General features: G+C 50.3%; 9 protein-coding genes across 9 annotated transcripts; 4 read left to right on the top strand and 5 right to left on the bottom strand.

The window, feature by feature from the left end:
- Positions 1-390: 390 nt before the first annotated feature.
- Positions 391-1223, top strand: sdu1 (DeSI-like protein sdu1; the record flags this gene model as incomplete). Its single annotated transcript, XM_014688334.1, has 2 exons — positions 391-495; positions 588-1223. The coding sequence occupies 2 exons, from the start codon at positions 391-393 to the stop codon at positions 1221-1223; spliced, it is 741 nt and encodes a 246-aa protein (XP_014543820.1).
- Positions 1224-1635: 412 nt separating this feature from the next.
- Positions 1636-2121, bottom strand: G6M90_00g110380 (mitochondrial 37S ribosomal protein uS11m; the record flags this gene model as incomplete). Its single annotated transcript, XM_014688335.1, has 1 exon — positions 1636-2121. The coding sequence occupies one exon, from the start codon at positions 2119-2121 to the stop codon at positions 1636-1638; it is 486 nt and encodes a 161-aa protein (XP_014543821.1).
- A 568-nt stretch (positions 2122-2689) lies between these two features.
- Positions 2690-4373, top strand: tim44 (Mitochondrial import inner membrane translocase subunit tim44; the record flags this gene model as incomplete). Its single annotated transcript, XM_014688336.1, has 2 exons — positions 2690-3630; positions 3698-4373. The coding sequence occupies 2 exons, from the start codon at positions 2690-2692 to the stop codon at positions 4371-4373; spliced, it is 1617 nt and encodes a 538-aa protein (XP_014543822.1).
- A 547-nt stretch (positions 4374-4920) lies between these two features.
- On the bottom strand, positions 4921-5560 carry RIBX (N-glycosidase R617; the record flags this gene model as incomplete). The annotated part of the gene is made up of 2 exons (XM_014688337.2): positions 4921-5356; positions 5418-5560. The coding sequence occupies 2 exons, from the start codon at positions 5558-5560 to the stop codon at positions 4921-4923; spliced, it is 579 nt and encodes a 192-aa protein (XP_014543823.2).
- Positions 5561-6509: 949 nt separating this feature from the next.
- Positions 6510-7013, top strand: NUDT1 (Nudix hydrolase 1; the record flags this gene model as incomplete). Its single annotated transcript, XM_014688338.1, has 1 exon — positions 6510-7013. The coding sequence occupies one exon, from the start codon at positions 6510-6512 to the stop codon at positions 7011-7013; it is 504 nt and encodes a 167-aa protein (XP_014543824.1).
- Positions 7014-10149: 3136 nt separating this feature from the next.
- On the top strand, positions 10150-12088 carry G6M90_00g110340 (uncharacterized protein; the record flags this gene model as incomplete). The annotated part of the gene is made up of 2 exons (XM_014688339.1): positions 10150-10157; positions 10231-12088. 2 exons carry the CDS (start codon positions 10150-10152, stop codon positions 12086-12088), a joined length of 1866 nt encoding a protein of 621 aa, XP_014543825.1.
- Positions 12089-12510: 422 nt separating this feature from the next.
- Positions 12511-16524, bottom strand: G6M90_00g110330 (uncharacterized protein; the record flags this gene model as incomplete). Its single annotated transcript, XM_014688340.1, has 3 exons — positions 12511-13073; positions 13150-16110; positions 16194-16524. The coding sequence occupies 3 exons, from the start codon at positions 16522-16524 to the stop codon at positions 12511-12513; spliced, it is 3855 nt and encodes a 1284-aa protein (XP_014543826.1).
- Positions 16525-18987: 2463 nt separating this feature from the next.
- On the bottom strand, positions 18988-20876 carry AGP3 (General amino acid permease AGP3; the record flags this gene model as incomplete). The annotated part of the gene is made up of 3 exons (XM_014688341.1): positions 18988-19661; positions 19730-20440; positions 20576-20876. 3 exons carry the CDS (start codon positions 20874-20876, stop codon positions 18988-18990), a joined length of 1686 nt encoding a protein of 561 aa, XP_014543827.1.
- A 1623-nt stretch (positions 20877-22499) lies between these two features.
- On the bottom strand, positions 22500-23504 carry G6M90_00g110310 (uncharacterized protein; the record flags this gene model as incomplete). The annotated part of the gene is made up of 1 exon (XM_014688342.1): positions 22500-23504. The coding sequence occupies one exon, from the start codon at positions 23502-23504 to the stop codon at positions 22500-22502; it is 1005 nt and encodes a 334-aa protein (XP_014543828.1).
- Positions 23505-24011: the final 507 nt, after the last annotated feature.

Below are 24011 nucleotides of genomic sequence, written 5' to 3'. Positions count from 1 at the left end.
GACCCGCCACGCAAGCTTGCTCTACATACTAAGTACATAGATGCAAAGAGAGCTGACACCAAGCATGTCTCCGGACCCGGCTACGAATCGCACATGGCGCCGCACTGTGCTCTTTGTTCCATGTTGGCCGCCACCAAGTCGCTCAAGTGGTGAGCACTTCCGCCATTTCCACTCATAAGAGCGACTTGCCTCCTGCCATTCTGACTCGTGCTTTTTCTCTATCAAGAGCTGGTTTCTATCACCTATGTTTCAGTGGATTTAATGCTGCCGAAGAGTGCGACTTAACACGGAGCATCGACTGTGACTCGGAGTAGAATAACTTCTCGCGGCGCTATTGTCTTTCGCAAGGCACATTGACCTTTCAAAGCCCGACGACTGCATTTCTATAACATGTCGACGCCTCGACAAAGCACAGGCCAATCTGGGAGCAGACACAGATCGACGTTGTCATTACAAAAGACCGAGGTCACAATCCACGTTTACGACCTGCTGCCAGTTCGTACTTACCCCGACGATGAATCACCTCACCTACTTCGTCATGTTGTTTATGTATTGCAACTACTAATATTGTTATCTTTGGTCAATAGCCAGGAAGACTTTCATCGGTTCTTTGGACTATTGGTGCGTCGCTGCTTCACTCCGGCGTGGTCATCTGTGGTAAAGAATATGCGTATGGTGGCCATGATAAGCGCGGTGTAACTGGTGTTTACTGGACCAAACCCAAGACCGAACCCCCTGGCGGCACGTTTCGATGCGAAATACTGCAGGGATTTACCCTTGCCACTCAGGATGAGATTGATACTGCATTGCGCGCTGCGTCCGAGGAGTTTCTGGGCACATCGTACAACCTTCTGACCAAGAACTGCAACCACTTCACGTCGTTCCTATGTCAAAAATTGACTGGCAACGCTGGCCCTGCCTGGCTCAACAGGGCCGCGAGTATCGGCGTTGCTCTACCTTGCGTAGTACCTCGAGAATGGATCGAACCACCCGAATACGAAACTGCGGACGGCGAGCTATTAGATGACGATGAGGACGTTGCAGATGAGTCTTCGCGTATGCTTTCTCGGGCCGAGCCACATTTCTTATCCGAAAGGGATGATGCTAGCGTAGAGTGGGATAGCGAGGACGAGAGGCGGAGAGGTGGTAGCGGGAAAGGGAAACGAGTTGTACGGGATTCCTCTGGGCGAAGCCTTCCAGCAGCAGAGCGAGCCCCGCGGTAGCTACAACCTGTCGCATGATTTCTGGTGTAAGTTCATTTGGCACGGCGTTTTCGGGTAAAGTAAGATACCACATGTGCTGGTTTTGTTTTCTACAGTGAGGCAAAAATGTTTGGCCTACCAACGTGCCTGTGTGTCACGCCCTTCACTTGGCGTACTGTGATATATCGCATCGACGTTTAAGGCACCGGGGTACATTAGTTTATAATTTGTCATGGTCCAAGGTATCTTTCCACTGAAAGAGATTGTTACGTTCTTTTGCGGGGAAGCTAGGTAGGATGTATCTCAAGGTCTAACACAGTTTTTATATAAACAGCGCTTGTACAATTATATAGTACAGTAGTGGCATTCCTAACATTCTCCCTCCTCCCTCCCCGTTTCTCGTCTCGAGTCAGCTAATCCACCCGCGATATTCTTACAGTCGTCTTGGTTTCTCGCTTCTAGTACCACCAAATTTGATGCGAGTGGAATCCGCGACTCGGACAATCTTTTCCCGCAAAACTTTGCCTTCCGGACTCATCAAGACCTTCACAGCTGCCTCTCGGCCCTGGCCAAACCCTCGCAGCACCAACTCCAATCTTTGAATTTTTATTGGCCACCCAGTATGAATAAGGCGTTCCAAGACGTATTTTGTGAGGGAGTATGCCGAGTCGAAGGTTCCACGTCGAGATTTTCGATAGCCAATATTTCCACATGACATAGAGATGATAGGCTCGCGATTCGGTTTTGTACAGGTGATGTGCGTATTGTGCTTGTGGGAGTAGACGTGGAAATGATAGGGTTCTTGAGCATCTTCTCTGCGTTGGGCGGGCTCGAACTTCTGGCCAGAAAGCGCACTCGTGTCAATATTGGACTTGTTGTTTAGCATATCAAACACCATGCTTTGTGAAAGGTCACTCATGGTGTTGGGTGTCGCCCGGTCCCGTGACGTTGATGAGTTATTCAAAACACTGTCTAGAAGCTTTTCGGTTTTGGGCCGTGCCTGCACCCGTTTAGGTCTGTCCGCATTTGAATCGTTCCATCGTGCCGCCGATTGGGACAATGTTCGTGATGGTTGGGAAGGACATTTCGTGGTCGTAGCGTATATCCGTCGAAATAATGGCAGCACAGACAGGCGATTTGTCAATGACCGGCTCATTTTTCCAGCATTGCATTCGGATGTAGTACAATGACTTCAGAGATGCGGCCTGCTTCAAAATTCGCAAGATTTTTTCCTTCTCATGGAGTCTGAAGGAACCATCAAGAGCTGCTGTATTGGGCCTCCCCCAAGGAAAAAAAGTGGCTAGCCGTGGTTTTGCCGATGCTCCGACCTACCGCTGCTGTACCCTCCGCCTGCAGCCGAGATCGCGGAAACCAAAATTTCATTCTCGCCTTGCCTGGAAGCTGTCGGCCCCCCAATTGCTCTCCTGCAACCCTTCTTGTCCACCAAGACGCACTCTGTGGGCTTCTTCCCATTCACCTTCCACAGCATGAATTCCGTCGCTCGAAGCGCTATTAATTCTGAAAATGCCCTATCCCGGGCATCTATTCATGTTGCCAATTCATATAGCAGGTCTCCTGCTTATACGAGGCTAGCCTCTCATCTTTCTCAGACTTCCCGACTCGCCACATGGAGTGCGAATCAGAAGATAAATACTACGAATGTTGTCCTTTCTCCTCTTCGATCTCAGTTTCATCCATCCAATATTCGGGTTGTCCCAATCGCCATTTCGCAGCGCCGACAGTTCCATGTGACCAGAAGGAGTTTGCAAGATGAGAAGCCTGGTAAAGACTCGGCCAAATCTGCTTCAGCCGGCGCCAAGGAATCCGAATCGGAAACCAAGCCTGATGAAGAACAATCAAAGAAGTCTGACGAAGGCGACAATGGCGAACAGTCACAGAACAAGGAAGATGGAAAAGAAAAGAAGGAAGATATGCCTCCGCCGCCGCCTCACGGCGACAAAACTCCCTGGCAGGTATTCATGGAAACTATGAACACCGAGTTTCAAGCATCGAAAGAATGGAATGAATCAACAAAGCAGATCGGCGCCGCTGCCCATCAATTTACTGAGAGCGAATCGGTTCGCCGGGCTCGTGAGGCTTATGAAAAGTCGACTGGTGCCATTACATCCACCACCGCTAAGGCTGTTAAATCCACCGCTGGGGCGATTGGAAAGGGTGCTTCTTGGACCTGGGATACCTCGGTAATGAAGGGTGTCCGAAAGGCAGCCAATGTCACGGGCGATGCTGTGGACAAAGCCACCAAGCCCATCCGCGACACCGAAGCCTACCAAAATGTGAAGAATGTTATCGACGACGGAAGCTCCTCCAGATATGGCGGATGGGTGGAGAAGGAGGAGCGCAGGAAGAGGAGAGCAATGATGGAACAGCAAAATGGTGCCTCTTCTCAAGTAATGGAGGAAGATCCAAAGTAAGAAGCTTACACATTCACTCTTGACACTTGGCTGTTTAATTACTGACGTATCAATGTAAACTAGTGCGGGAACTAATATCACGCTTCACAAAGACGCCGCTTGGAAGGAGGCTTGGAGAGATTTCCGCGACAGCAACAAGTTCGTCCAGGGAATTTTTACCATGAAAGGCCGATATGAGGAATCTGAGAATCCTCTGGTATCAACCGCTCGAAGCATAACTGACCGAATTGGAGGTTTCTTTGCCGAGAACGAGACTGCCTTGGTGATCAAGAAGTTCCGATCCATGGATCCCGCCTTCCAGGTCGAGCCCTTCCTGCAAGAACTCCGAGAATATATCCTCCCAGAAGTTCTTGATGCATATGTCAAGGGTGATACGGAAACATTGAAGCTATGGCTGTCAGCGGCACAATTTTCAGTCTATGAGGCGTTGACTAAGCAGTATCTTCAGGCGGGCATGAAGTCTGACGGCCGCATCCTTGATATTCGAAATGTTGATATTCTCCGAGCCAGAATGCTCGATCCTGGTGAGGTGCCTGTGTTTATTATCACTTGCCGCACCCAAGAGGTCCATGTGTATCGCAATGCAAAGTCCAATGAGCTTGCTGCGGGGATGGAAGACAAGGTGCAGCTGGTTACATACGCTATCGGCATTACTCGAGTTCCGGAAGACGTAAACAATCCCGAAACCCGAGGTTGGCGTTTGATTGAAATGCAAAAGAGCGGAAGGGAGTGGCATTAAAATGAAGTCGGTACGAGTTGCAGCAGATCCGGCCACAGTTTTGTTTCCGATTCTCGGCATAAGGGATGGAGTTTGCAAATTCATGTCACATCTTGTATATTATTTTTGTTGCCTACGCGCAACGTACCAGGTTTTTCTAATACCCTGGGGAAAGCATGGGGGGACCGATGGCCTGAAAAGAGAGTATTCGGTGAAAATGGCTTCGGACAGAGCAGTGACTATGGCGAGAGCCAATGTCATGGAAAGATGATACAACACCGCTCTGTTAGTCTTGCCTGGGAGCAAGACGTGTATACATGTATGACTAGGTATAGAAGGTATTCGGCATAGAAAGGGATGTTTCCGCATATCCAAGAACAAAAGTATAACACAAAGTACGTCATCTAATTAGCAGGTCGTGTGTTAGACAAGTAGTCGACACAGCAATAACAGGGAATCCATACATAGTTTCTTTCACATAGCGCACATCAAAAAACAAGCTCTTTCTGGTTCCATCTCTGAATAGCAATGCATGCTCGCCAACACAGACAAATTGTTGCAGAAGGGCTCACGTCTGTGGCGTCTGCTCTCTCAGTAACGACCTCACCTCCATCAAGGCTTTGCCCAGCAAGTTGAGACCCCAATAGGCCCTACGGCGTTCTGCATCTGCTGCCTTGCAGCCGATCCCCCAGATCTTATCGGACGGGCTGGCCTCTACAAGCTCGCGGGTGCCGGTTGCGAGGAGCATCTCGCGCAAGCTGCCATCGATCAGTGGTGCGTTGTTGCCCGTGCCCTTTCGAAAACCTTTCTCTGTAACTGCTGCTGTGAACTTCAGGAGGTTTCCCTGCCGAACGATGGCCGTCCTGTGCTTTTTCCATGTCTCGTCTGAGAAGTTCTGAACTTGGCGGCCTAGGGCTTTTGCGTTTCGTGGATGGCCGGCGGCCAGAACTTGGGCTGCCACGGCCTGGTCGTTAAACAAAAGAGCCTTATGATACATCATGTAACTTGAGAAGTAATTAGCACATCTTTCGCGTAGGGTGGAGAGTCCGCGCCGGGGAGACGGACTGTTCGGCAGTTTCGTATACTATTTTTGGGTTCTTGTCGTCCGTGAAAGGACAGTAGTACCATTGTGAAAGCCATCCGGTCTCTGTATCAGCATCTCGCCAGAAGTAGACTGGATTATCCGTGGTGTTGCTTGACTGGGTCATGTCCAACTTTGGGAGGGAGAGAGTGTGTCTACTGAGCACAATGGTTTTATGGCACAGGGGCGTTGTTAGTGTTGGCTGAGATATATCGGTGGCTTTGGTGGGCTATCATAGATGAAATGAGGGTCTTCTTGTTTACAGATATATTGTTTTGTCCAGGTGTGTTGAACACACGTATGCATGACCTTGACCTTGTGGGTGCTCCATGTCGGCAGTTGCCACTGTCTGGCGTGACTCTTATGGCTCTTTTCTCTCTTTGGCTCCTTCCCTGTCAGGGAGTAGTGCGGTTGAAATCTGGTTTCATGCACTCTGCCAACTACGCCGGCTGAGTCAGTGATGTTGGACACTTCATCCTTGTGTTCTCATGGGCGTTTTTACCCTTGGTGATATCTTTGTCGATTTGGCGTGTGGTTTTGATGTGAAGTGACGAGAGTGGCCAAATCCAAACGTGAAGGTGGGCGATATTTGTCTAATGTTGGGTGGGTAGCTAAGGTGCTTGGTAGGTAGAGAAGCGATTTGGCTCGTGCATTCCGGTCGCTGTATGGAACAACGGATAAAAGCATGGGAGTCTTTGTAGTCATTTTAAGGCTATCCTTAGTAGCAAAAGGGCACCTAAATTTATTTCACTTAAATACCAAGAATGCTTCCAGACCAGTCGACTGCTGGACGCCTACCCTGGGTCTCGTCAATGCTTCCAGGCAGCAAATGGCATGTACATGTACGGAGTACCTGCGGTAGCATGTATGGGCCTTCGACTAAATGGCGGGGTTCGTTGACATTCGCTAGCTCGCCTTATTCACCATGGATGGACCAAACACTCGCTTTTATATAAATCCAGGCATCCATCCTAGATATATTCACTCGCCCAAATCGCCATCACTACACCGGGATCTACCAACCCCCCCCCTCCCCTTCTAGCCAGTGACATTTGTCCTCCTAACTGTTTGCCATGATGGCCACATCCGCCCCCAACGTACGCGCCGGGGTGGCAGTTTTCGTGCTGGCCTCAAAGAACGAAGACCAGGAGAACCCGCGCTTTCTCGTCGGCCGACGCAAGGGCTCCCACGGTGCTGGCACAATGGCCCTTCCAGGCGGCCATCTAGAGTTTGGCGAGGAGACCGAGGAATGCGCCACCCGCGAGCTGCTCGAGGAGACTGGACTCAGAGTTGCTGACATCCGGTTTTTGACAGCCACCAATGACTACATGCCCGATGACAATAAGCACTATATTACTCTATTTCACGTCTGCGTCCGGGAGAATGACAGCAATGAGCCTCAGTTGCTGGAGCCGGATAAATGCGAGTCGTGGGAGTGGATTGCCTGGAAAGACTTGCTGGGGTGGATTCAGACTTCGCGAAACACGAGCGCCGAAGACGACAGTTTGAAGCACAAGGTCTTTCTTCCACTTATAAACCTTGTGAAGCAGAGACCGGGTGTTCGTCCAACTGATGTCTAACCAATAAAGAGTGTTGGGGGACCATCGTGAGCCTCTGCGCAACTATTGATATAATGGCAGCGAAAACGGTGCTTGAACTGTCAAGGTGTATTCGCAGTGCTATAAATACTGGCATAGAAAGCCGTGCTCGGTGATGCTGGGACAAATGACATATGTATGCATGTCTGACTGGGGGAAAATACACCATAGCGTACTACATGAGGGATAGATATGTCACTTGGCCAAGTACATTTTGTTTTACGTAGCACTCTGTGTTGGCAGCTTATTACAAACCAGCCAAAATAGAAGAAGGGCGTGTAGCATTGCGTTCGGGAACCGATTAAGAGTTTGATGGTAGCTCCCATACGCCCATGACCTTTACCACGCAGCATCGTGCCTTATCTCCGCGATGACGGCCTCCCTCCGCCTCCACAACGCAAAGGTCCTGGTGCTTGCACATAAGGCTCATGGCCGATTTCAAGCACGTCGGCATCTGGACACGCAGAGTGGCAGTTTCAGGCAGTTTGCGGGCTGTGGTGAGCAACGTCATATGGGCTCAGAGGCCTTCAAATCCTTGAATACGGCCTACAGCGGGTTTGTTTCGAAACAAATGTCGGCGGCAAAGGCAAGCTGACTTGGGACGACGATAGGCGAGAAGAAGGCTTGAGGCCCGCAACGACTCTGAAGATGGGAGGAAACCAGCCAGTGGATGGGAGATGGCGCAGGGGACCTGGAGCATGGTTCCCGTGGAAAGCCCCTGGCCAAACGGGCTGGGGGTTGGTGCCGTAGTTCAGCAGAACTCCTCCATACTCCGTACGGGGATGCCAATATTACAAGGTTGCAAGGGTTCAATGTTGGCGTCGTGGCGCGGACGGGAGGGCGACAGAGACGTGCGTGTGCCTTTTGGTGGCATTTCTTCCCGAGCGCGTTGCCAAACGACGGGCGCGTGGCAAGCGACCAATAACAGAGCAAGGCTGGTGTCGCGCTTCCTGGCGTCTCACGAAGCAGTCTAGTGCTTCCATGTCATTGCCGTGTCACTCCACGGTGTCCCCCACGGCATCCAATGTTGCAGCCGTTGACAGGCGGCATGGTCCATAATCCGCCACAACGCAAGACCGACATGAGCAGACCGGAGGCACAATCAACATTGAAAGGTCTCGACTCTCTGACCTCTCTGGGCCAGGAGGCAAACGGGGCGGTGCAGTTAGGGCGAGCTGGAGAGGCTTTTGGTGGCTCTGTAATTTCCCCAGCCGCCCGTCGGCTGGGAGACTTTTGGTCTCAAGCTACGGAGTACCAGACAGACCCTTTTCTCCGTTCAGGTCCTACTTTGGGCCAGTCCGGTTGCTTGTGTAGTTAAGCGCCGGCGGGCAGCCGCCATGATGCACCAAGATACAGGCCAGCATCTTGCCGTCTTGTGGCTGGGAAGAAGGCAGCCGACAGCGCACAAGATGCTGCCGGGGATTGCCGTCTTACCCTTTCCCCCCCGTCTTCCCTTTTTAATCTACCAGACTCTTCCTTTTTTTTTTTTTTTTTTTTTTTTTTATAGTAGCGTTCGGCCCTGATGGCTCACCTTTGCATTATAACTTAGCCGCCAGTATGGATCTCGCTCAGCCTCCTGCAATCTAGTGCAATGTCGCTGTCACTGTCAATGCCACTCTCCGTATCACCTTGGGTGCAGCTGCCTTTGGGGTTGCCGTGGCGTCGACAAGAGACAGTAGACAGTAGACACTAGACAGTAGACAAGAGGTCAAGACGCGATGGACGCGTCAGGAAATCGTCGAGACGTCGTTACGTGTCGAGTCGTGGGCAACGCGATGGTGTTGTCCACGGCCCAACGTCTTAATGCCCTAGGTGCATCGAGCCAACACGCGCACAAAGGCGAGTTTAGACTCTGCATCTAAAAATGAGTCATTGACGGCAGAAAGCTGGCCAACCAGGAGGCCGGCGCCTGCAGCAATCCGCACAACCCCAGAACCGTGCATGTGGAGCCCTGATCATGGCCTGGTTCACCTTGACTATGCTTCGGTTCCTCGGAATCCTGGCCCTTGTCCTCCCACCTCGATGTGCGAGGCGTTTGGATGGAGCATGGAGCATGGAGCATGCACTCCGTATGTGCATCTACTCCGTACGCCATGGTCGATATCCATGGACACGACCAACCTGCAGTTGATCTGTATAAACACGTCGACACTTTGTTCACGTATCAGTCGCGGAAACACCAATGCGCGCATGACAATGACCCGTATCGCATCTCTTGCCCGTGCTGGGGGCTCACGAGTTGATGCCCACTTACACGTTTCTTCACCGCGCCCAGTGGGCAAAAGCCAAGAGTTTCTTTCTTTTCGTGTCGGTCTTCTGACAACATTGAACCGAGACTATCCCATCGGGTCTCTTTCGCGTTTCACACCTGTCAACCTCTGTCGCCAAGGCGGCTGTTTTGTGGCGAGTCCACCGACGGTCCCTTGGGAGCCATGTCTAAATCCTTGCTGCGGCTTCCTATTCGCGTCCCATCTGAACTACACCAGCGACCATGCCAATGCGGTAGTACTCTGCACTTGTCTTCCCTATCCCGCCTTTTACTAGATTTCCGAGTGCGGCGCGCCTAATCGTTACCCTCTCACACGGCATGTATGTATACCTGGATACGCACGCCCCCCGGTCGACTATGTTGTAGCCGCACATGCCTACTCCTCCATCAGGCTCATGGCGAGAATAAGAAGTCGGCATCATCCCTCCAACTTCCCACCTCGTTTTCTGTTTCCCAATCGTTTCGTGACTGCCTTTCTCTTCTTTTCTTCCCTTGCCACGAGGCCTCCTAACCCACAGGTGGCCGCATATACTGGCCTTGCATCACCCAACTGGTTTCTGCCTTGTTCTCATTGCCCAGTCATTTCGTTATATTACACTGCATTTTGCTTCTCATGCTTAGTCAAGCGCTGGTCGCAACAAAGAAATCGATAATCTCTTGCTTCTCTGGGCGAATTTCGAGCCCTCAGTTCACGACGCGCACGCATTCAACTCGGCCTCGCTGTATCTCTCTACCTCACGTACCGCCTGCCACTTGCATTGATATACCTCCTGGAGCTGGACTCGAGTTCATCTAATCAGCATTTCTTTCATAATATTCATTCCTGAATCCTCCCACTCCCAAGTTACCATGTCTGCGTAAGCTTCCTGCCTGCTTCACTGTAAACACATCCCTTTCGTTGGGCATTCGACTAATTCTTCATTCTCATAGTCTGGAAGCGGGCGTCGCCTTCAACTTTACCTTTCCCTCTCCCTCTACGCCGCCTTCACAAGACGCATTTACAATAGATCCAGCATATTCATTTGATCCTTCACTCTTGGAGCTACCATGTGTCCGTCCTCATGCTCGATCTTCGTCCAAGGCGTCCTCCATATACTCGACTGTGTCCACAGTAGAGTCTACTCCAGACTCAGCTTGCACCAGGCTGACGACACCTCCCCGAGCCAGTCCTCCCGTTCATCAACATGGCCCGGTCTTGCTGCCCAAGATTCGCCATCAGGACCAGCATATCGATGCGTGTCACCCTGCTCATCATACTCCCCAGCATACTCCTGTATCAATGAGCAAGCTTCATCGTGCTCGCAACACTACTCCTGTTTCCACCAGAGCCTCGTCCGTCAGATCCGTGCGATCTAGCCACGCGCGAAGCTACACGAACCCGGAGGCGCTCACCAACATGGCTTACGCTCACCTGTCGTCTTTTCCCTCCGGCGGCTCTCTTCATGAACAGCAGTGTTTGTCAAACCCGGCTCCCCTTCTATCTTCTCCGGCCAACTTTCATAACCTCAACGGCTGCCATAATAGCAACAGGGGCAGCAACGCAAGCGTGGCAACTGCCGAGCCAGATGGCCTGTCTACCGTCCCTCGCCAAGCGTCAACAACGTGTTACAGCCTTGATGCTAGCACACTTGGCAAGTACGGTTATACAACCTATCGTCAAATCCCATTCATGGCCAAGACTACACCTGCATTGCACACCCCGCCTCCAGAGTTTTCATTTTCATCGTATGATCCACGTTCTCAGTCACCCTTGAGTCTTGATGGGACTCCGGAGCCGGTTGCTGCTCCTCTTACATCCTCCACAACACTTATAAATTACCTAATGGAGTACAATCCTGCTGCTTCTCTTGTTCGCACCATCTCGTTCCCGATGCGAGACCCAAGCATCAGGCACTTTTGGTGGGACGTTCGCAACATTCGCCCCTGGAGCTCCTTCAATGCGCAGGCTATATTTGCTCTACCGGGCGCTTCGGGCCTCCTGACAACTCCTGTGCCCGCCTCTCTCCTTCCGCAGGCCAGCATGTCTTCCAGGAACCCTGAGACTGAGGTTTCCCTCCACAATATTTACACATCATACTACCTGCCCAAGCTCAACTCTGCCCTCGCCATCTCTTCCAGCCGTCCTCTGCAATTCTCGGTACCAACCAAGTCGTCCAGCAGCGTCAAGGAACTGCTCTTCGTCGCAAATGCGGCTGGAGAATCATCTAGTGCTGCCGCTATTTTCGGTGGAAAGCCTCTGGCCAGAGTGGTTGGTCTCGTTCGGAGCTTCGATCGCTTCAACACCGGCATGCGAGTTGAGGGAAATGTAAAGCGGGTAGAGTACCTCCGTGGCCTGTCGGCTTTACATCACGCCATGCGCGAGCACAGCTGCAGATACGGCTTCATTCTTACCGAGATTGAGCTTGTTCTTGTTCGCTGCGGAACAGAGTCTACTCCCTTCTTCGGCGATCTGGAGGTCACCTCTGTGCAGCTCTCCGTGACGGCACCCGATGCCAACAATGCGGACGACGCGGAGGTTTCGACCCCGTTGACTGCTTGCCTTGCTCTCTGGGGCATGTGCCAACTTGCGAGCGATGATACGCCGGCAGGACATGCTCATTGGAGGGCAGACATTGGCGCTCCTGCCGAGGGAACACGACGCAAGGCTAAGCCTCGCGACAGCTGGATGCCACAGCCTCAGCTGGCAGAGAAGCGAGAGGCAAAGCGCAGTCGGGGATGGATATGGCCCGAGGACGCCATTGGAAGGAAGGAGTTGGGAAAGCGAGGAGTTAAATATGCGGGGATATAAAGCCACTGGCAATCGAACTCAACGGTAACAATACGGCCCGGCCGTTGCCGTCAGCAAGGTTTAATCAAGAGGCATAGTAATATGAGGTTAAGGCAGTCATGATTCGACGAATTTTTCTAACGTCCAGATTCGGACTATAATACACTGACGAGCCGTGTGTGTTTAACGTGTACATAGAATCCAATAAAGCAATATATATACCGCAACGCTGCCCGCTATGCAATGAAAGATGACTCTAACCCCCTTCAATTTACCTGTGATGTTATAGTACCACTAGGTTAGTTTGAAAAAAAAAAAATTAGGTCTCCGGCCGTCTATGTGTTGGTTGTTATTGTACTACATTGGCCACGTTCCCTGTAACCAAAAGATAAAGGCCATTCATCTATGTAGTGAGATACAGTCAATGCCAGTCCAGAGGATGCTCATGACTTGACATTTGACCGTTGCGTCCCGACCTTTCGAAGAGCGCGAACCATTCCATCTAGCCGCGTTCTCTCTTGAACGACCATGGCTCGTGCGAACTCCCGGATGGCTCGGCGTCCCATTTTCTCGTGCATGTCCTGCCATCCGGCTAATTCTCCTGCCACCGTCTGTTGTGTATATCGCAGCTCTCTGGAGAGGTATTCGGCCTCTTCGCGGTATTTCTTAGCCCGCTTCTCTCTTCCGTCTTGAATTCTTTGCCTGGTCTCATCCAGCAGCCCCAATACCCATCGTGAGGAACGGCCCGCAGAGCTGTCGTTTCTATCAGCGTCTCGTTTGGCAGCTGTTATCTGACTAATTAATGTCGTAGGTCGCGCAAGTGATGACAAAAGTGCTTGGACTGTCGATTGGATAGCCATCAAGGTGTTATGTAGCATGGCTTGTGGACTTGCTTGGGTCGGAGCCATGGCTCTTACGTATGCCTCCAGAGCGCTGATGTGGGATTGTGGCAAGAATTTTATTGAAGATACTGCCCTGTGTAGGAGCACCATGGAATCGTAAAGGTCTTGCCAATTATCATCGAGTTAGTATAGGTGCTTTTTTGCAGTTGGCTTCTGCTGTCTCATGTCCGCTAAACTCACCGCTTATAGCCAGTCCGACACCATTGGCGCGTCTTGTAACGCTTTTTGTCGAATAGCTGACACTTCGGACCATCTCCCTGGCATGATTCACAAATTGCTCCACTTCTCTCATATCGCGAATAGGTTCGTACTCTTCCTTGATTCTCTCGATCCTGGCCTCCACCTTGAGCTTCGTGCGCTGTTCCATTGCTTCAAGCTGGAGTTCAGGGACAAGGAAGAACTCCCATAGCATCTCGTGGGTTGCTAAAGTGGGATGGCTCAGCATAATCCTCAGGAACCAATCTGTCTTCGCTTGAACGTCTCGCAGAATCGCTCGGGATGGTTTCACGGGTATTTGAAATGGTGACCTCGTATCAGACATGGACGGAATCCATGAAGCAGGCTGCTCTTCGGCCAAAAGATGGGCCAACTGCTCGAACTCCGCCAGAGAGCGCCTAGTCGTCGTTACAGTGTAACTATCATGATCCGTTGGCGCCGCCGACTTCAGGACTAGCCTCACACTCCCATCTTCCACGAAGAAAGCACGGACAACACCAGTAATTCTCCCATCACGTCCCGCAGGCATGCTAAACAGAGCAAGGTCATCAATTTTGTTCCGCACATCGTCGTCCTTTGCAAGCTCTACAGCAGTGAGACCACGCATCTCTCTTGCTGCAATATCTACTCTGGGATCAGCGAATAGACACCTGACCATATCGTATCTTCCATATTTACTGGCGACCATGAGTGCTGTGAATCTTTTCTCGTTGGTCGCGTTCACGTCGATGTCGCAGTAATGCAATATCCTCATTGCAAGCCTTGTATCATTTATAATGTGGAGTAAAGTATTGCCCTTGGCATCCACATGGTCGTCAAGGTGTAATGCCTGTCCATCATTTTGGGTTTCTCTTGCCACCCTCAGTCCAGCCTCCACCATATCGTAGTAGTTCTCATTATCATAGGAACGGCACAGGGCGAACAACGGTGTCTGGCCATTCTTGTCACGTTGTCTCCAAGGGATTAGCTTCCCGATCCTTGCAATCAAAGAAGGAGCATGGAAAAGGTAATGCCCGACGCTGCGTCCCCAGATGTCTTGCTCGGATAAGTACTGCACACGTTGGTCCTCAGTACATATATCAATCCGCTCCAGGAGCATATTAATGAGATCCTTATGACCAAGTTGTATGGCAGCGCTTAGTAAAGTCGTTCCCTCATTATTCATGTCTTGAAGTATCACTTCAAGAGAATAGTACCCAGAAAGAGAGAGTAAGTACCTTAGAGACGCTGGATTTTCACTCTGGACGGCAATCATTAGAACAGACTCGCCAAAGGAATTGCTCGTCTGGGCCAGGCGCTCGACAGATACATCTCCTTCGATGGCACTGCCCAGAGTCCCAATACTGCCTGTGCGTGAGTGGAAGGAGATTTCAGACCCGCTTGATAAGCTGCGAGTGTCCATGGCAACTCGCTTAACTCGTTTGACCAGCGAAAAGTCACCCTCTTCACAGTTGCCATTAGACTGGAATGGAAATACATGACCTAGGCCGGAGCCACGAGAGAATCTGTCCGACGGGGTCAACGCCAGAGATGAGCGTCTTGAGGAGCTATCTTGTAGACTCCAGGTAAATGACGGACGCCGAATTGGTCTTGCCTGTTCATCAGGGTCTCCATCGAGCTCGAAATCGTCATCCCCGTCTACAACGGCTGACATATTTGGTTCCATGATTGCTTTCAGCTCGGTCAAGTCTGTCCTCTTCGCGGCATCCCACAAGGCTTTGTTCCGCCTGCTTGCTCTTCGGAGACCCGCCGAATCCAAAGCGAGATATGCGAGTACGGCCTCAAACGTACTTAGCGCATATCCCATTTCTCCACTGTCGACATCGTCAATAAATATGAAATTTCGAATATACACTAGCCGCGCCTGCAAATTTCGGACCTGGGAGCGAATTACGACGTAGAGAAGGAGCGAGACTAATGTGTCGGCATTGACCGTCATGATTGCCTTTTCATATACGGGGTCTTCCTTGCCGTTGGCCATCTGGGTCCTAGATGTATCAGTCAACTGCGAAGCAGCCTTCGTAGTAGACAATAGAGCATCCATCATTTCTCCAGGGCTCATAGCGTTCGCTATCTTCTTGAATTCTTCGATGGCGGGTCCAAGTTGGATAAGCAAATCATGTTTGGCCCTGGATCCTCCATCAATAGCGATTCCCAGCTGTGATATATCAATATACTCCATTTGCCTGATTTTTGCTTCGAGCTCGAGATCCTCGGGTCGTTTGATAGCACTGAGTTTGGGGAATATGAGGTGATTGATATTTTCAGTGACATAACGTTCGATGAGCTTTTCTACTAGGGGTCCAGTTAAGTCCGTTGTGGCTCCAAGAAGAGACAGCTGTTGTTTGTCGACGCTCTGAAACAAGTCAATAGCCGCAGTGACAGCGGTCTCTAATGAAGCCCTCATCACATCCTCGTCATCTTCGGCGTAAAAGTCCTCCGTTACTGGAAGTGAATCACGGTTGATGGCCTTGCCATTCCGGATGGAGAAACTGTTCGAGCGTGCTCTTCGCATTGCTGCAGTGATTGGGCCATCAGGCAGAGGGTCTGGTATTCTAGAAGCAGATGGAGGTGGCGGCAGAGGTTTCTCGAAGACAGTTGTAAATTCCAAAAATAACTTCTCAAGACCGGGTTGCATTTGTCGCGCAATCATCGGAAAGTTGTTTAGCAACTCATGAAAACTCCTAATATCTTTTTTCTTCGGAACAGTACCCTCTGCGGTGTCCGAGCCGTTTACTTTCTTGGTATCCAAAGTCATTTTCTTGTTCACACCGTTGCCTAGAACGGCTGGTAGAATCTTGACTTCCTCCCATGCACCAACCAGGGGTTTCGAAATGAAGTATAGCAGCCATTGCCGAGGCTCGAAAACGTCGGGGTACCAAATCGCGTCGTTTAGTATCTGTGCCTGAGCAAACGTTTTGAAGCCTGTGAAAGCAGAGTCAAGTTAGCGTTTTCTGAAGCCAATTGAACAAGTGCAGCAAGGACTTGGGATAATGATGGCGTCACACCTTTGTTACTATATACCACAGAGTCTTTAATAACGACGCTTCTTCCATTCAGGGTTGAAAACTGCTTTGCCTTGCCCCTCACATCGCGCAAGTTGTGGACGCCATCTTTACCCCCCGAGGAGACGCTAGGTGATGGAATCCGTAGAACATGACTGCCTAGAAACTCCTCCGATGCGATGACCTCGCTAGCGGCGGCGCCGCTGTCAATTTCGCGCGAAGTCAGAAGCTCATCTGTCAGTGGGACGAGAAGGATATGATGATGGACAGGCGTGCACTGGGCAGCAACGGGACTTTTGAAGAAGGCGGCAAGGAAAGGGTTTAGCGGTTGCATTCATTCGATTTCCCGTGCGAGTGCGGTAGACGTCGTCTGCCCCGGGTTGTGGGCGTGAAGGTAAGCGAGTTGGCACGGATTCTGCAATACGAAGATGGCGAAGTGAAAAGAGGATGCGGCTGTCCAGGTAAGAAATGCTTGCATGTGCGAAACTAGCAGCTCAAGTGCTGAGGTACTTGACTCCAAGCCTACTCAAGTGCCTATGGAAGGTACCTCCACTGAACTTAAAACAGGCAGCAGACAGGCGAAGAATTAGGCTCAGAGTTAACCAGATTGATGAAGGGGGAGGAAGGAAGTTAAGGTCACGACATGGATGTATGTAGTTGATGGATACTAGCCCCTTGTAGAACTACTCCGTTGTTGACTGCTCGGTCGTTGAACAAGCTCCAGGAGCTATGTGGACTCAGTGCTCTCTTACCATCGTCATCACGGGGTCCACTGCCATCTACTACTTACTGATACAGACCGGACTGGATCCATATTTGCCTGTCGCTGAGTACTCCGTATAGTCTGATACTACCTAGGTACTTAATTAAGTACCTAGGTAAATAGTTATTGTACTTACTTTTCGAAATGGAGCGCGATAGGCAGGTACCTCTAGGTACCTAGGCAGGTATTTTTTGTAGTCCTCGTCTGGGTGCAGTGGGGCTTTAAATGTTGAGCTCGGGCTCGCTCGGTCAAGGGGATGCAGTCTGACACATTGGGCTAAGACGACTGCCGTTAAGGGACTGAAATACGAAATTATAGAGACTTGATAATGTTTCAACTGCATCGGCTTGGGGCTGCTAACACATTCAATGATCTTCCGCAGTATTCATGTTCCATGTTGGTTGAGCGCCATACGTCGTATCCTGGGATGCATTCTGAACCAAGACGGTTTGCTTATTATTGTTGCAGAATCCGAGGAGCTTCTGGCTCCAACAATTACGAAAAGGGGTCCGTTATGAGCTAGATGATGTGTTTTGGCTCTCTTAAATCACATAAAACTGTTTGTGATTGCGTTTCTCTCATTTCTCTTGGATATAACCGCAGCCATACTGAAAGCTGCTTTCCTGAGATTGCCGGTGTCGAAAACAACCCTCGAAGGCAAAAGTTGCTATAAAGCCCCAGCCTGTATAAATAGACCTGATCTAGCCTGCTATCTTTGAGGAACAACGGAAATAACCTAATTAGGTAATTCCTAGTCATAGCAATCGGTTAGAATTGCTAGGAAACCATACTCTTAGGATAGGACATTATGAAGTTTTCGGTAACCGAACTCATAGAAGTGGTAGTTGTGGGCTTCTCGGTGTACAAAGTTTCTTCCAAGACAGGCTTCGAGCCCTGTATTTGTGGTCTTCGTACTTCTTTAGTGTTGTGCTGTTGGCTCATTGGGCCACCCACTAGACTTGTATATGTCAACTATTTCTCGCGGCTCAGGTGTGTTCTACGGGTCATACTCCAGCCCTCGACAGTCATGTACCAAGTTTGGGAGATACAAGAAAATAACGCTGACACGGGCAATAGGAATGGGTCATTGAACAAGACTACGGTCAGGATCCAAAAACTTTAGGCCGAGAGGGTATCTGGTTAGACCATATGCGGGCTGTGGTTAGAAGAGATATCTGCCACGTCAGTCTAGAGCTTCGCCATGATGCCCCAACAAGGGTAGTAAACAGGTCGAGATCATATCTCTACAGGAAGACGGTAAAATACACATGAAATCCTTGACACCGCTATACCCTTTATCATCGAATACTTAGCAGTTGTATTATAAGGATTTCATGGGAGGTTGGTGCGGTATCAAACAAGAGCTTACCTACCTAGATACTACCTATTGCGTACATGGGGACAAAGGTCAGTAAGGAAAGCACCAGACATTGTCCCTAATAGCCTAGGGATTAAATTTGCTTTCATTGGGGTATCAATGACAAAGCTCTAGCGACTATCAACGGTCCTTTGATCTGTCATTTATACGAGATATCTTTGAGAGACAAAAGCTGAGCTCGTCAAGATCCTTGCGCAGAACTTATCAGAGTTATACGCGTCACCGAAAACCATTCCTTCGTAAAAATGAAATATTACCTTAACTATATATAAACGCGGAAATAGTTCAAACGGTTCCCACATCAGCATTGCATGCAGAGGTTCGTCGGATTGGCCTGGAATATAATGGGAGCTGCCAGGAGTCCGCAGACACTGGCAATGGGTTGGACGAAATCGTCTGCTTCGGCGTCCAAAATTAATGGCCCGCTGGAACTATCGTCAAATGAGGTCCAAGAAGACACCGCCCAAGCCATTGGATACCGGAAAGTCTTGCAGGCAGCTGTCTATCTTATAAGTCAAAACCTGTTAGGCTACTGCGTCTTTTGTCTCTCTTTCTTGTCTCCGATTATTGAACTTGAGCTTCGTTGCCGTAGGCGTGGAAGCCACGACATGTACTATACGTCCATGCGCCCCTAAAGTAAACATAAAATTGTATGATCAAAGCGAACTCCAGATTCTTCTCCAAATAGAAGCTCTTCCAGTTTCGATATAAGCTTCATCTTCAGGCATAATCCCTTTACCATCCAAATCTATTCTTCTGCCACTGTCGAGATCAATTTCCGAACTACGCTTAAATTTGTCGTCATTTCCCCAGTACAGCTTCCCCACAAGATATATCAACCCAAAAAGCGGTAAAAGAATGTATGCGTCGACAAAATTGCCAGCATTGAAGGGTGACAGTGTCGTCCATCCCTGAACAAGGGCGAGGAATAGGTTGGCAACTAAGCCAAAGTATGCGACGAATGGATAAAACATGCTTCTGAATGGAATTTCGTCCAAACTTCGATTCTGAGCAGTCCAAGCTCGTCGAAAGCGAATATGAATAAAGCTGATACTACCCCATACCAGAAAGGTGCTGACACCTGAAAGATTGACAATGTATCCATATGCCTTGGACGCGCCAGTAGAAACGTTCATCATGGATATAGAGCCAACAGCATTAGTGAGCACAATTGCCCAGACAGGCACCCCCTTTTTATTGGTCCGACCAATAAACCTCGGTGCTTTACCAGACTGAGCCATGTATAAAATGGTGCGCGATCCGATATAAATTGACGAGTTGATGGCTGACAAACAGGTGATTAGGATGAAAGCGTTGACAAGGTGGACGCCTGATGCGACACGGTAAGCATGGTATCATCATTGGGTCATCGTGAGGGTAGTTTCTGGGCTGGTTTACCTCCATTCCATCCCGCAGTTTGAATTGCGATTGTCATGGGACTCTGCAGTGCCTTGGCGCCGCCGTTGACAAGGCCATCCGCATTGGCGGGACAAGTAATGCCAAAAAATAGCGCTGATCCCATGTAAACGAAAATGATTCTCCAAAACACCTGACGGATCGCTTGTGGGACAGCAACACCGGGGTTTCTTGTTTCTGTTGCGGCAACAGCGACGGATTCTATACCAGCGTAGAACGTAGAGCAGAAGACAAAGACGACCGCTACGCCTCGGAATCCGTTTCCATTGAAGGCTCCAGGGTCGTGCCAATACCTAAATCCCAGTGAATCCGTTTGACCAACCAAACCGCCCGCGGCATACACGATGGAGAAGATGAAGTACGCAGTCAGGCCCAAGATCTTAAACAGAGCCAACCAGAATTCAGCTTCGCCAAAAGCTTCCACGCCCAACAGCTGAAAGGCAGTGAAAAGGAACCAAAGGATGAGAAAGAAACCCCACAGCGGCACTTGCGGAGCCCAGTATGTGAGGATGCTGCAAATGACGTTGTATTCGTTGGCCAGCACGGCAGCCCAGATGATGAAGTAATTCCATCCCACAGCAACGGAAAAAGACTTGTCAACCATGCGCTCGGCCAGAGAAACAAATGAGCCTCCTCCTGGAAACAGCGTCGTCACCTCCCCGAGGGATTGCATGATTGCAAAGGCAATGACACCTGTGAGGCGCGGAGCCGGTTAGCCTGGTTTGTGCGACTCCCAACTCGCTTGTAATTGTCATAGCCAGCACGAAGTAATCCCAACACATTACACGGATAGGTGAGGCTCGGACGCAGGTGCAAGAAACAACGTACCGATAACCCCAAAGCCAATGATTAAAGACGCTGGGCCGCCGTTATTCAGAGCGCCACCCGCGCCCACCAACAAACCAGGGCCAATGATGCCAGCCAAGGCCATCATTGACAGGTGCCTGTTTTTAAGACCTCTTTTGACTCCCGAGTCGGGGTCAATGAGGCTGGCGTCACTAATATCACGAGGCGAACCATATGTGTTGAAGCGCGTGTTTTCTACCTCGTCGTCAAAAATATCGGCCGAGCTGTCTCTCGGATGAGGCTCGGCATGGCTCTTTTCGGCAGACTTGGTCTTCCAAAACATGGCTGGTTTGTCCTTGGCTGGCGCCCGTCGCCCAGGCGGGTCGACAGGGCTTGACTCTAGTATAGGAGCAACACACCAGGCTTGAGAGGAGGCGGCAGGAACAGAAGCAGAGATAATATTCCTGGCAGGTGAAGATGATGGGACGGGAGAGAAACGAATGAGGGGAGGGACAAAAGAGTAAAGGGGAAGAAAAGGAAAAAAAAAAAGGTCCACCAGCCAGCCCAGCTTAAGAAGATGAAAGGATGGGAAATCGCAAGATAGGAAAACGGCCTGGGGAGGGAGTCCCTTTTTTGCCTAGGTGCTGAAGCCAACTGGTCCTGTCTGACGTGCTTGTTCTGGTCCCTCGTCTCTCGAATGGACGGATTCGGTTAACATACATGCTTGATACTTTTTTGATTTCTGACTGCACCAATTGACTCTGCGGCCCGGACCTGCGCCACTGTGATTGCGATTGAGGAAATGGATCAGCCAACAGGGAGTCGAGGAAATGGCGACATAGAGCGCAGAGATTGAAGGGACGCCATGCTCGGATCCGCCTAGACGAGGCCCCAATGGGTTTGGAGTGGGCAGCCGTTCCAGGGATGAGGGTTAATAACTTGATACTGACATTTTAAAATTACTACAGTACGTTCTTCCGAAGAACAGCGGAAGGACCGCAAGTTTCTAACTTGATGCGGTGTATCAAACAACAGCCGTGAAATGCGTGACTTTTTGGGCCTGGCTCACCTCATCACGTCATCGTGGAGAGGCGCCACGAGTCGGCGTGCGCAGACTAATAAAGAACGGACTAGGCAGTGGCCCCGAGGCGGTGGCCCACCCAATGGCTCTGCAATTGCATAAGTCAACGGTTGTCTTGTGTTCGGCTTTGGAATAACGCAGTGTTTCAACTAACACGGCGGGACGCAAAATGGGATCTAAATGGTGTGGGGCAATGGAGGCGGTTTGCTCGATGTTGTAGAAGCAATACTGGATTATTAAGGGCTCGAATGTTGTCAATCTGGTTATAAATGGTCAAAGGCCGACACCAATCGAGTCTGGTGGGTGTGCCTGCCAACGATTGCTCCGAACAGCCGTTAACCACTTTCGTCGCTGCCAGGGCTCAGATCTCGTCAACTGATCTCAGATTAATGCAACCATCAGACCCACCTGCAACCTACTTAAGTAGAAACGAAAAGCGAAATATCGATTCGACGTCGGGGTCCTCCGTACGTAAAAGCGGGAACCGAACCTTGGAATTTTACCATAACTGAAGGGTCAATAGAAATATGAACTTGACACTCCAACTGCCCAGCCAGCCAGGTACGATAACTATTACCATCAATTGAATGGACTAGACAGTCTGTGTGGTAGGGTGGATCCTACCTACCTAGGTACTTAGCTACATGTATATAGAGTACGGAGTGAGTACTTAAGTACCTACAAGTAGGTACCTAGGTAGTTGACACTCGATACAGCTTGGCACAATGGCTTCATCCTCCCAACATGTAATTACATCGGGCGCCTCACCGATGTGCCTGCCTACCTGGGTAGGTAATTCGTTGGCCAGACTTACATGAATAACTGCCATGTCCTCGGAGTCGTAAAGCTAATGATTGTTTGCATTCTGGCTTGCACAAAGTGCACCTACACTTCCACTCCTCCCAAAACATCTTCAAACACCTCGAAATTCCCTTCCTGCCGACTATCAAAAATGGCAAACCATACCTCCTCCCACCAGCCTCCCTGAAACTCAGTCTCGCGTAAAACATCAAGCCAGCATTGCGCAACCTCCTCCTTTGGGTTCTTGAACGCGCCGCAGCCGAGGGCGCCTAGAACAAGCAAGCCGTGACCTCTGCGTGCCGCCATTCTGAGACAGAGCCTCATCTTAGCCTTGGTCATTTCCCGGTCTGCAGGGTTTGCGTATGCTAGTCTTTCAAAGACTTTGCCTGATGGTGTGTTGCCCCGGAAGCGTTTTGTTTCGGGGCATCGCAGAGCCGCAATACTCAGCACGCTCACTACTGGAAGGTCTTGCACCGGGATGTCGGGGGTCAAGAGTTTATGGCCAGAGGGCATGTCGGAACGAATAACAACAACATCGGGGGTATATATGCCCATGAGCTGCTTAAACGGATAGTAGCGGCGATGAAGCGATAACGATAGGGAGCTGCGGTAGCAAAGTGCTTCTTCTTGGGCTCTGGCTCCTTTCAGCCATCCCCCGCCGGGATTCGCATGGCTTGCCATGTTGAGCACGACAACCCGTCCAGCTGATGCAACGCCTTTCGAGGCGGTAAGTTTGATGGCTGCATTGAATGAGTCGTCGTTTACTATTTTAATGGCGACTTTCCGACTCGGAGTGCGACGCGGGCACTCTGCAGCCTTGAGTGGTGACAGGGTGCTAAGATACAGGGCCTCGGACTTTGCTGCTTGTATGTTGGGAAGCCTCTGTAAAATTTTGGGTAATACAATCCTCGTTTCCTTGGCCACCGTTGCTAGATCCTGGTTCTGCCTGGAACTCTGGTCGTACCTCGGTGCCTGTCCAGACATGGACACAGGAGGTCGTGAGGTTGGGTTGAGCGAAGCCCTTCGCACGGTGGTCGATTTGGTGGATGATACCCAGTGGTCCATGGTACCTTGGTCCGCAGGCGACATGGCAGCCGTGTCCTTCGTTTATAGCGCGGCAGTTCTGATTTGCGCCAGGTGAAACCCGAAATGCTTGGGGATAGAAAAAAGTGAAACTAATGTTAAGCCAAAGTTGAGATTTTGGATACGTTTCTATGGTCGGTGTGACTTCGACATTAGCACAGCAGGCATCAGCTTGTCGCTCGTCATTCAGCCACAGTGGGATTACTACCAAGCGCCATCACACGCCTCATCATTCAGGCGTCAACTGTAAATGGCTGAGTGCAGCAACGCCAACGAGAGATTATTGTCATTCGTTTTTGGCGAATTTTATCTCTAGTTTACATGCTACAGTCGACACTCTCTTAATCATGGAGACAGGTTCAATTTTGTCTCTACATCAATGCCTTCCCAGGCTACACCACATCATTCTCAATGCTAAATAATAGTACATCTAGGCTTGGTTTTCTAGGGGGTATCACTATGCTATACAAATATCCCCAGCTGCGCTCTTCACGCGTTCCCATCCCTATAATA

The sequence above is a fragment of the Metarhizium brunneum genome, chromosome 7 (assembly GCF_013426205.1).
Source record: "Metarhizium brunneum chromosome 7, complete sequence".
NCBI lineage: Eukaryota > Fungi > Ascomycota > Sordariomycetes > Hypocreales > Clavicipitaceae > Metarhizium > Metarhizium brunneum.
This window is presented reverse-complemented; position numbering and strand designations above follow the sequence as displayed.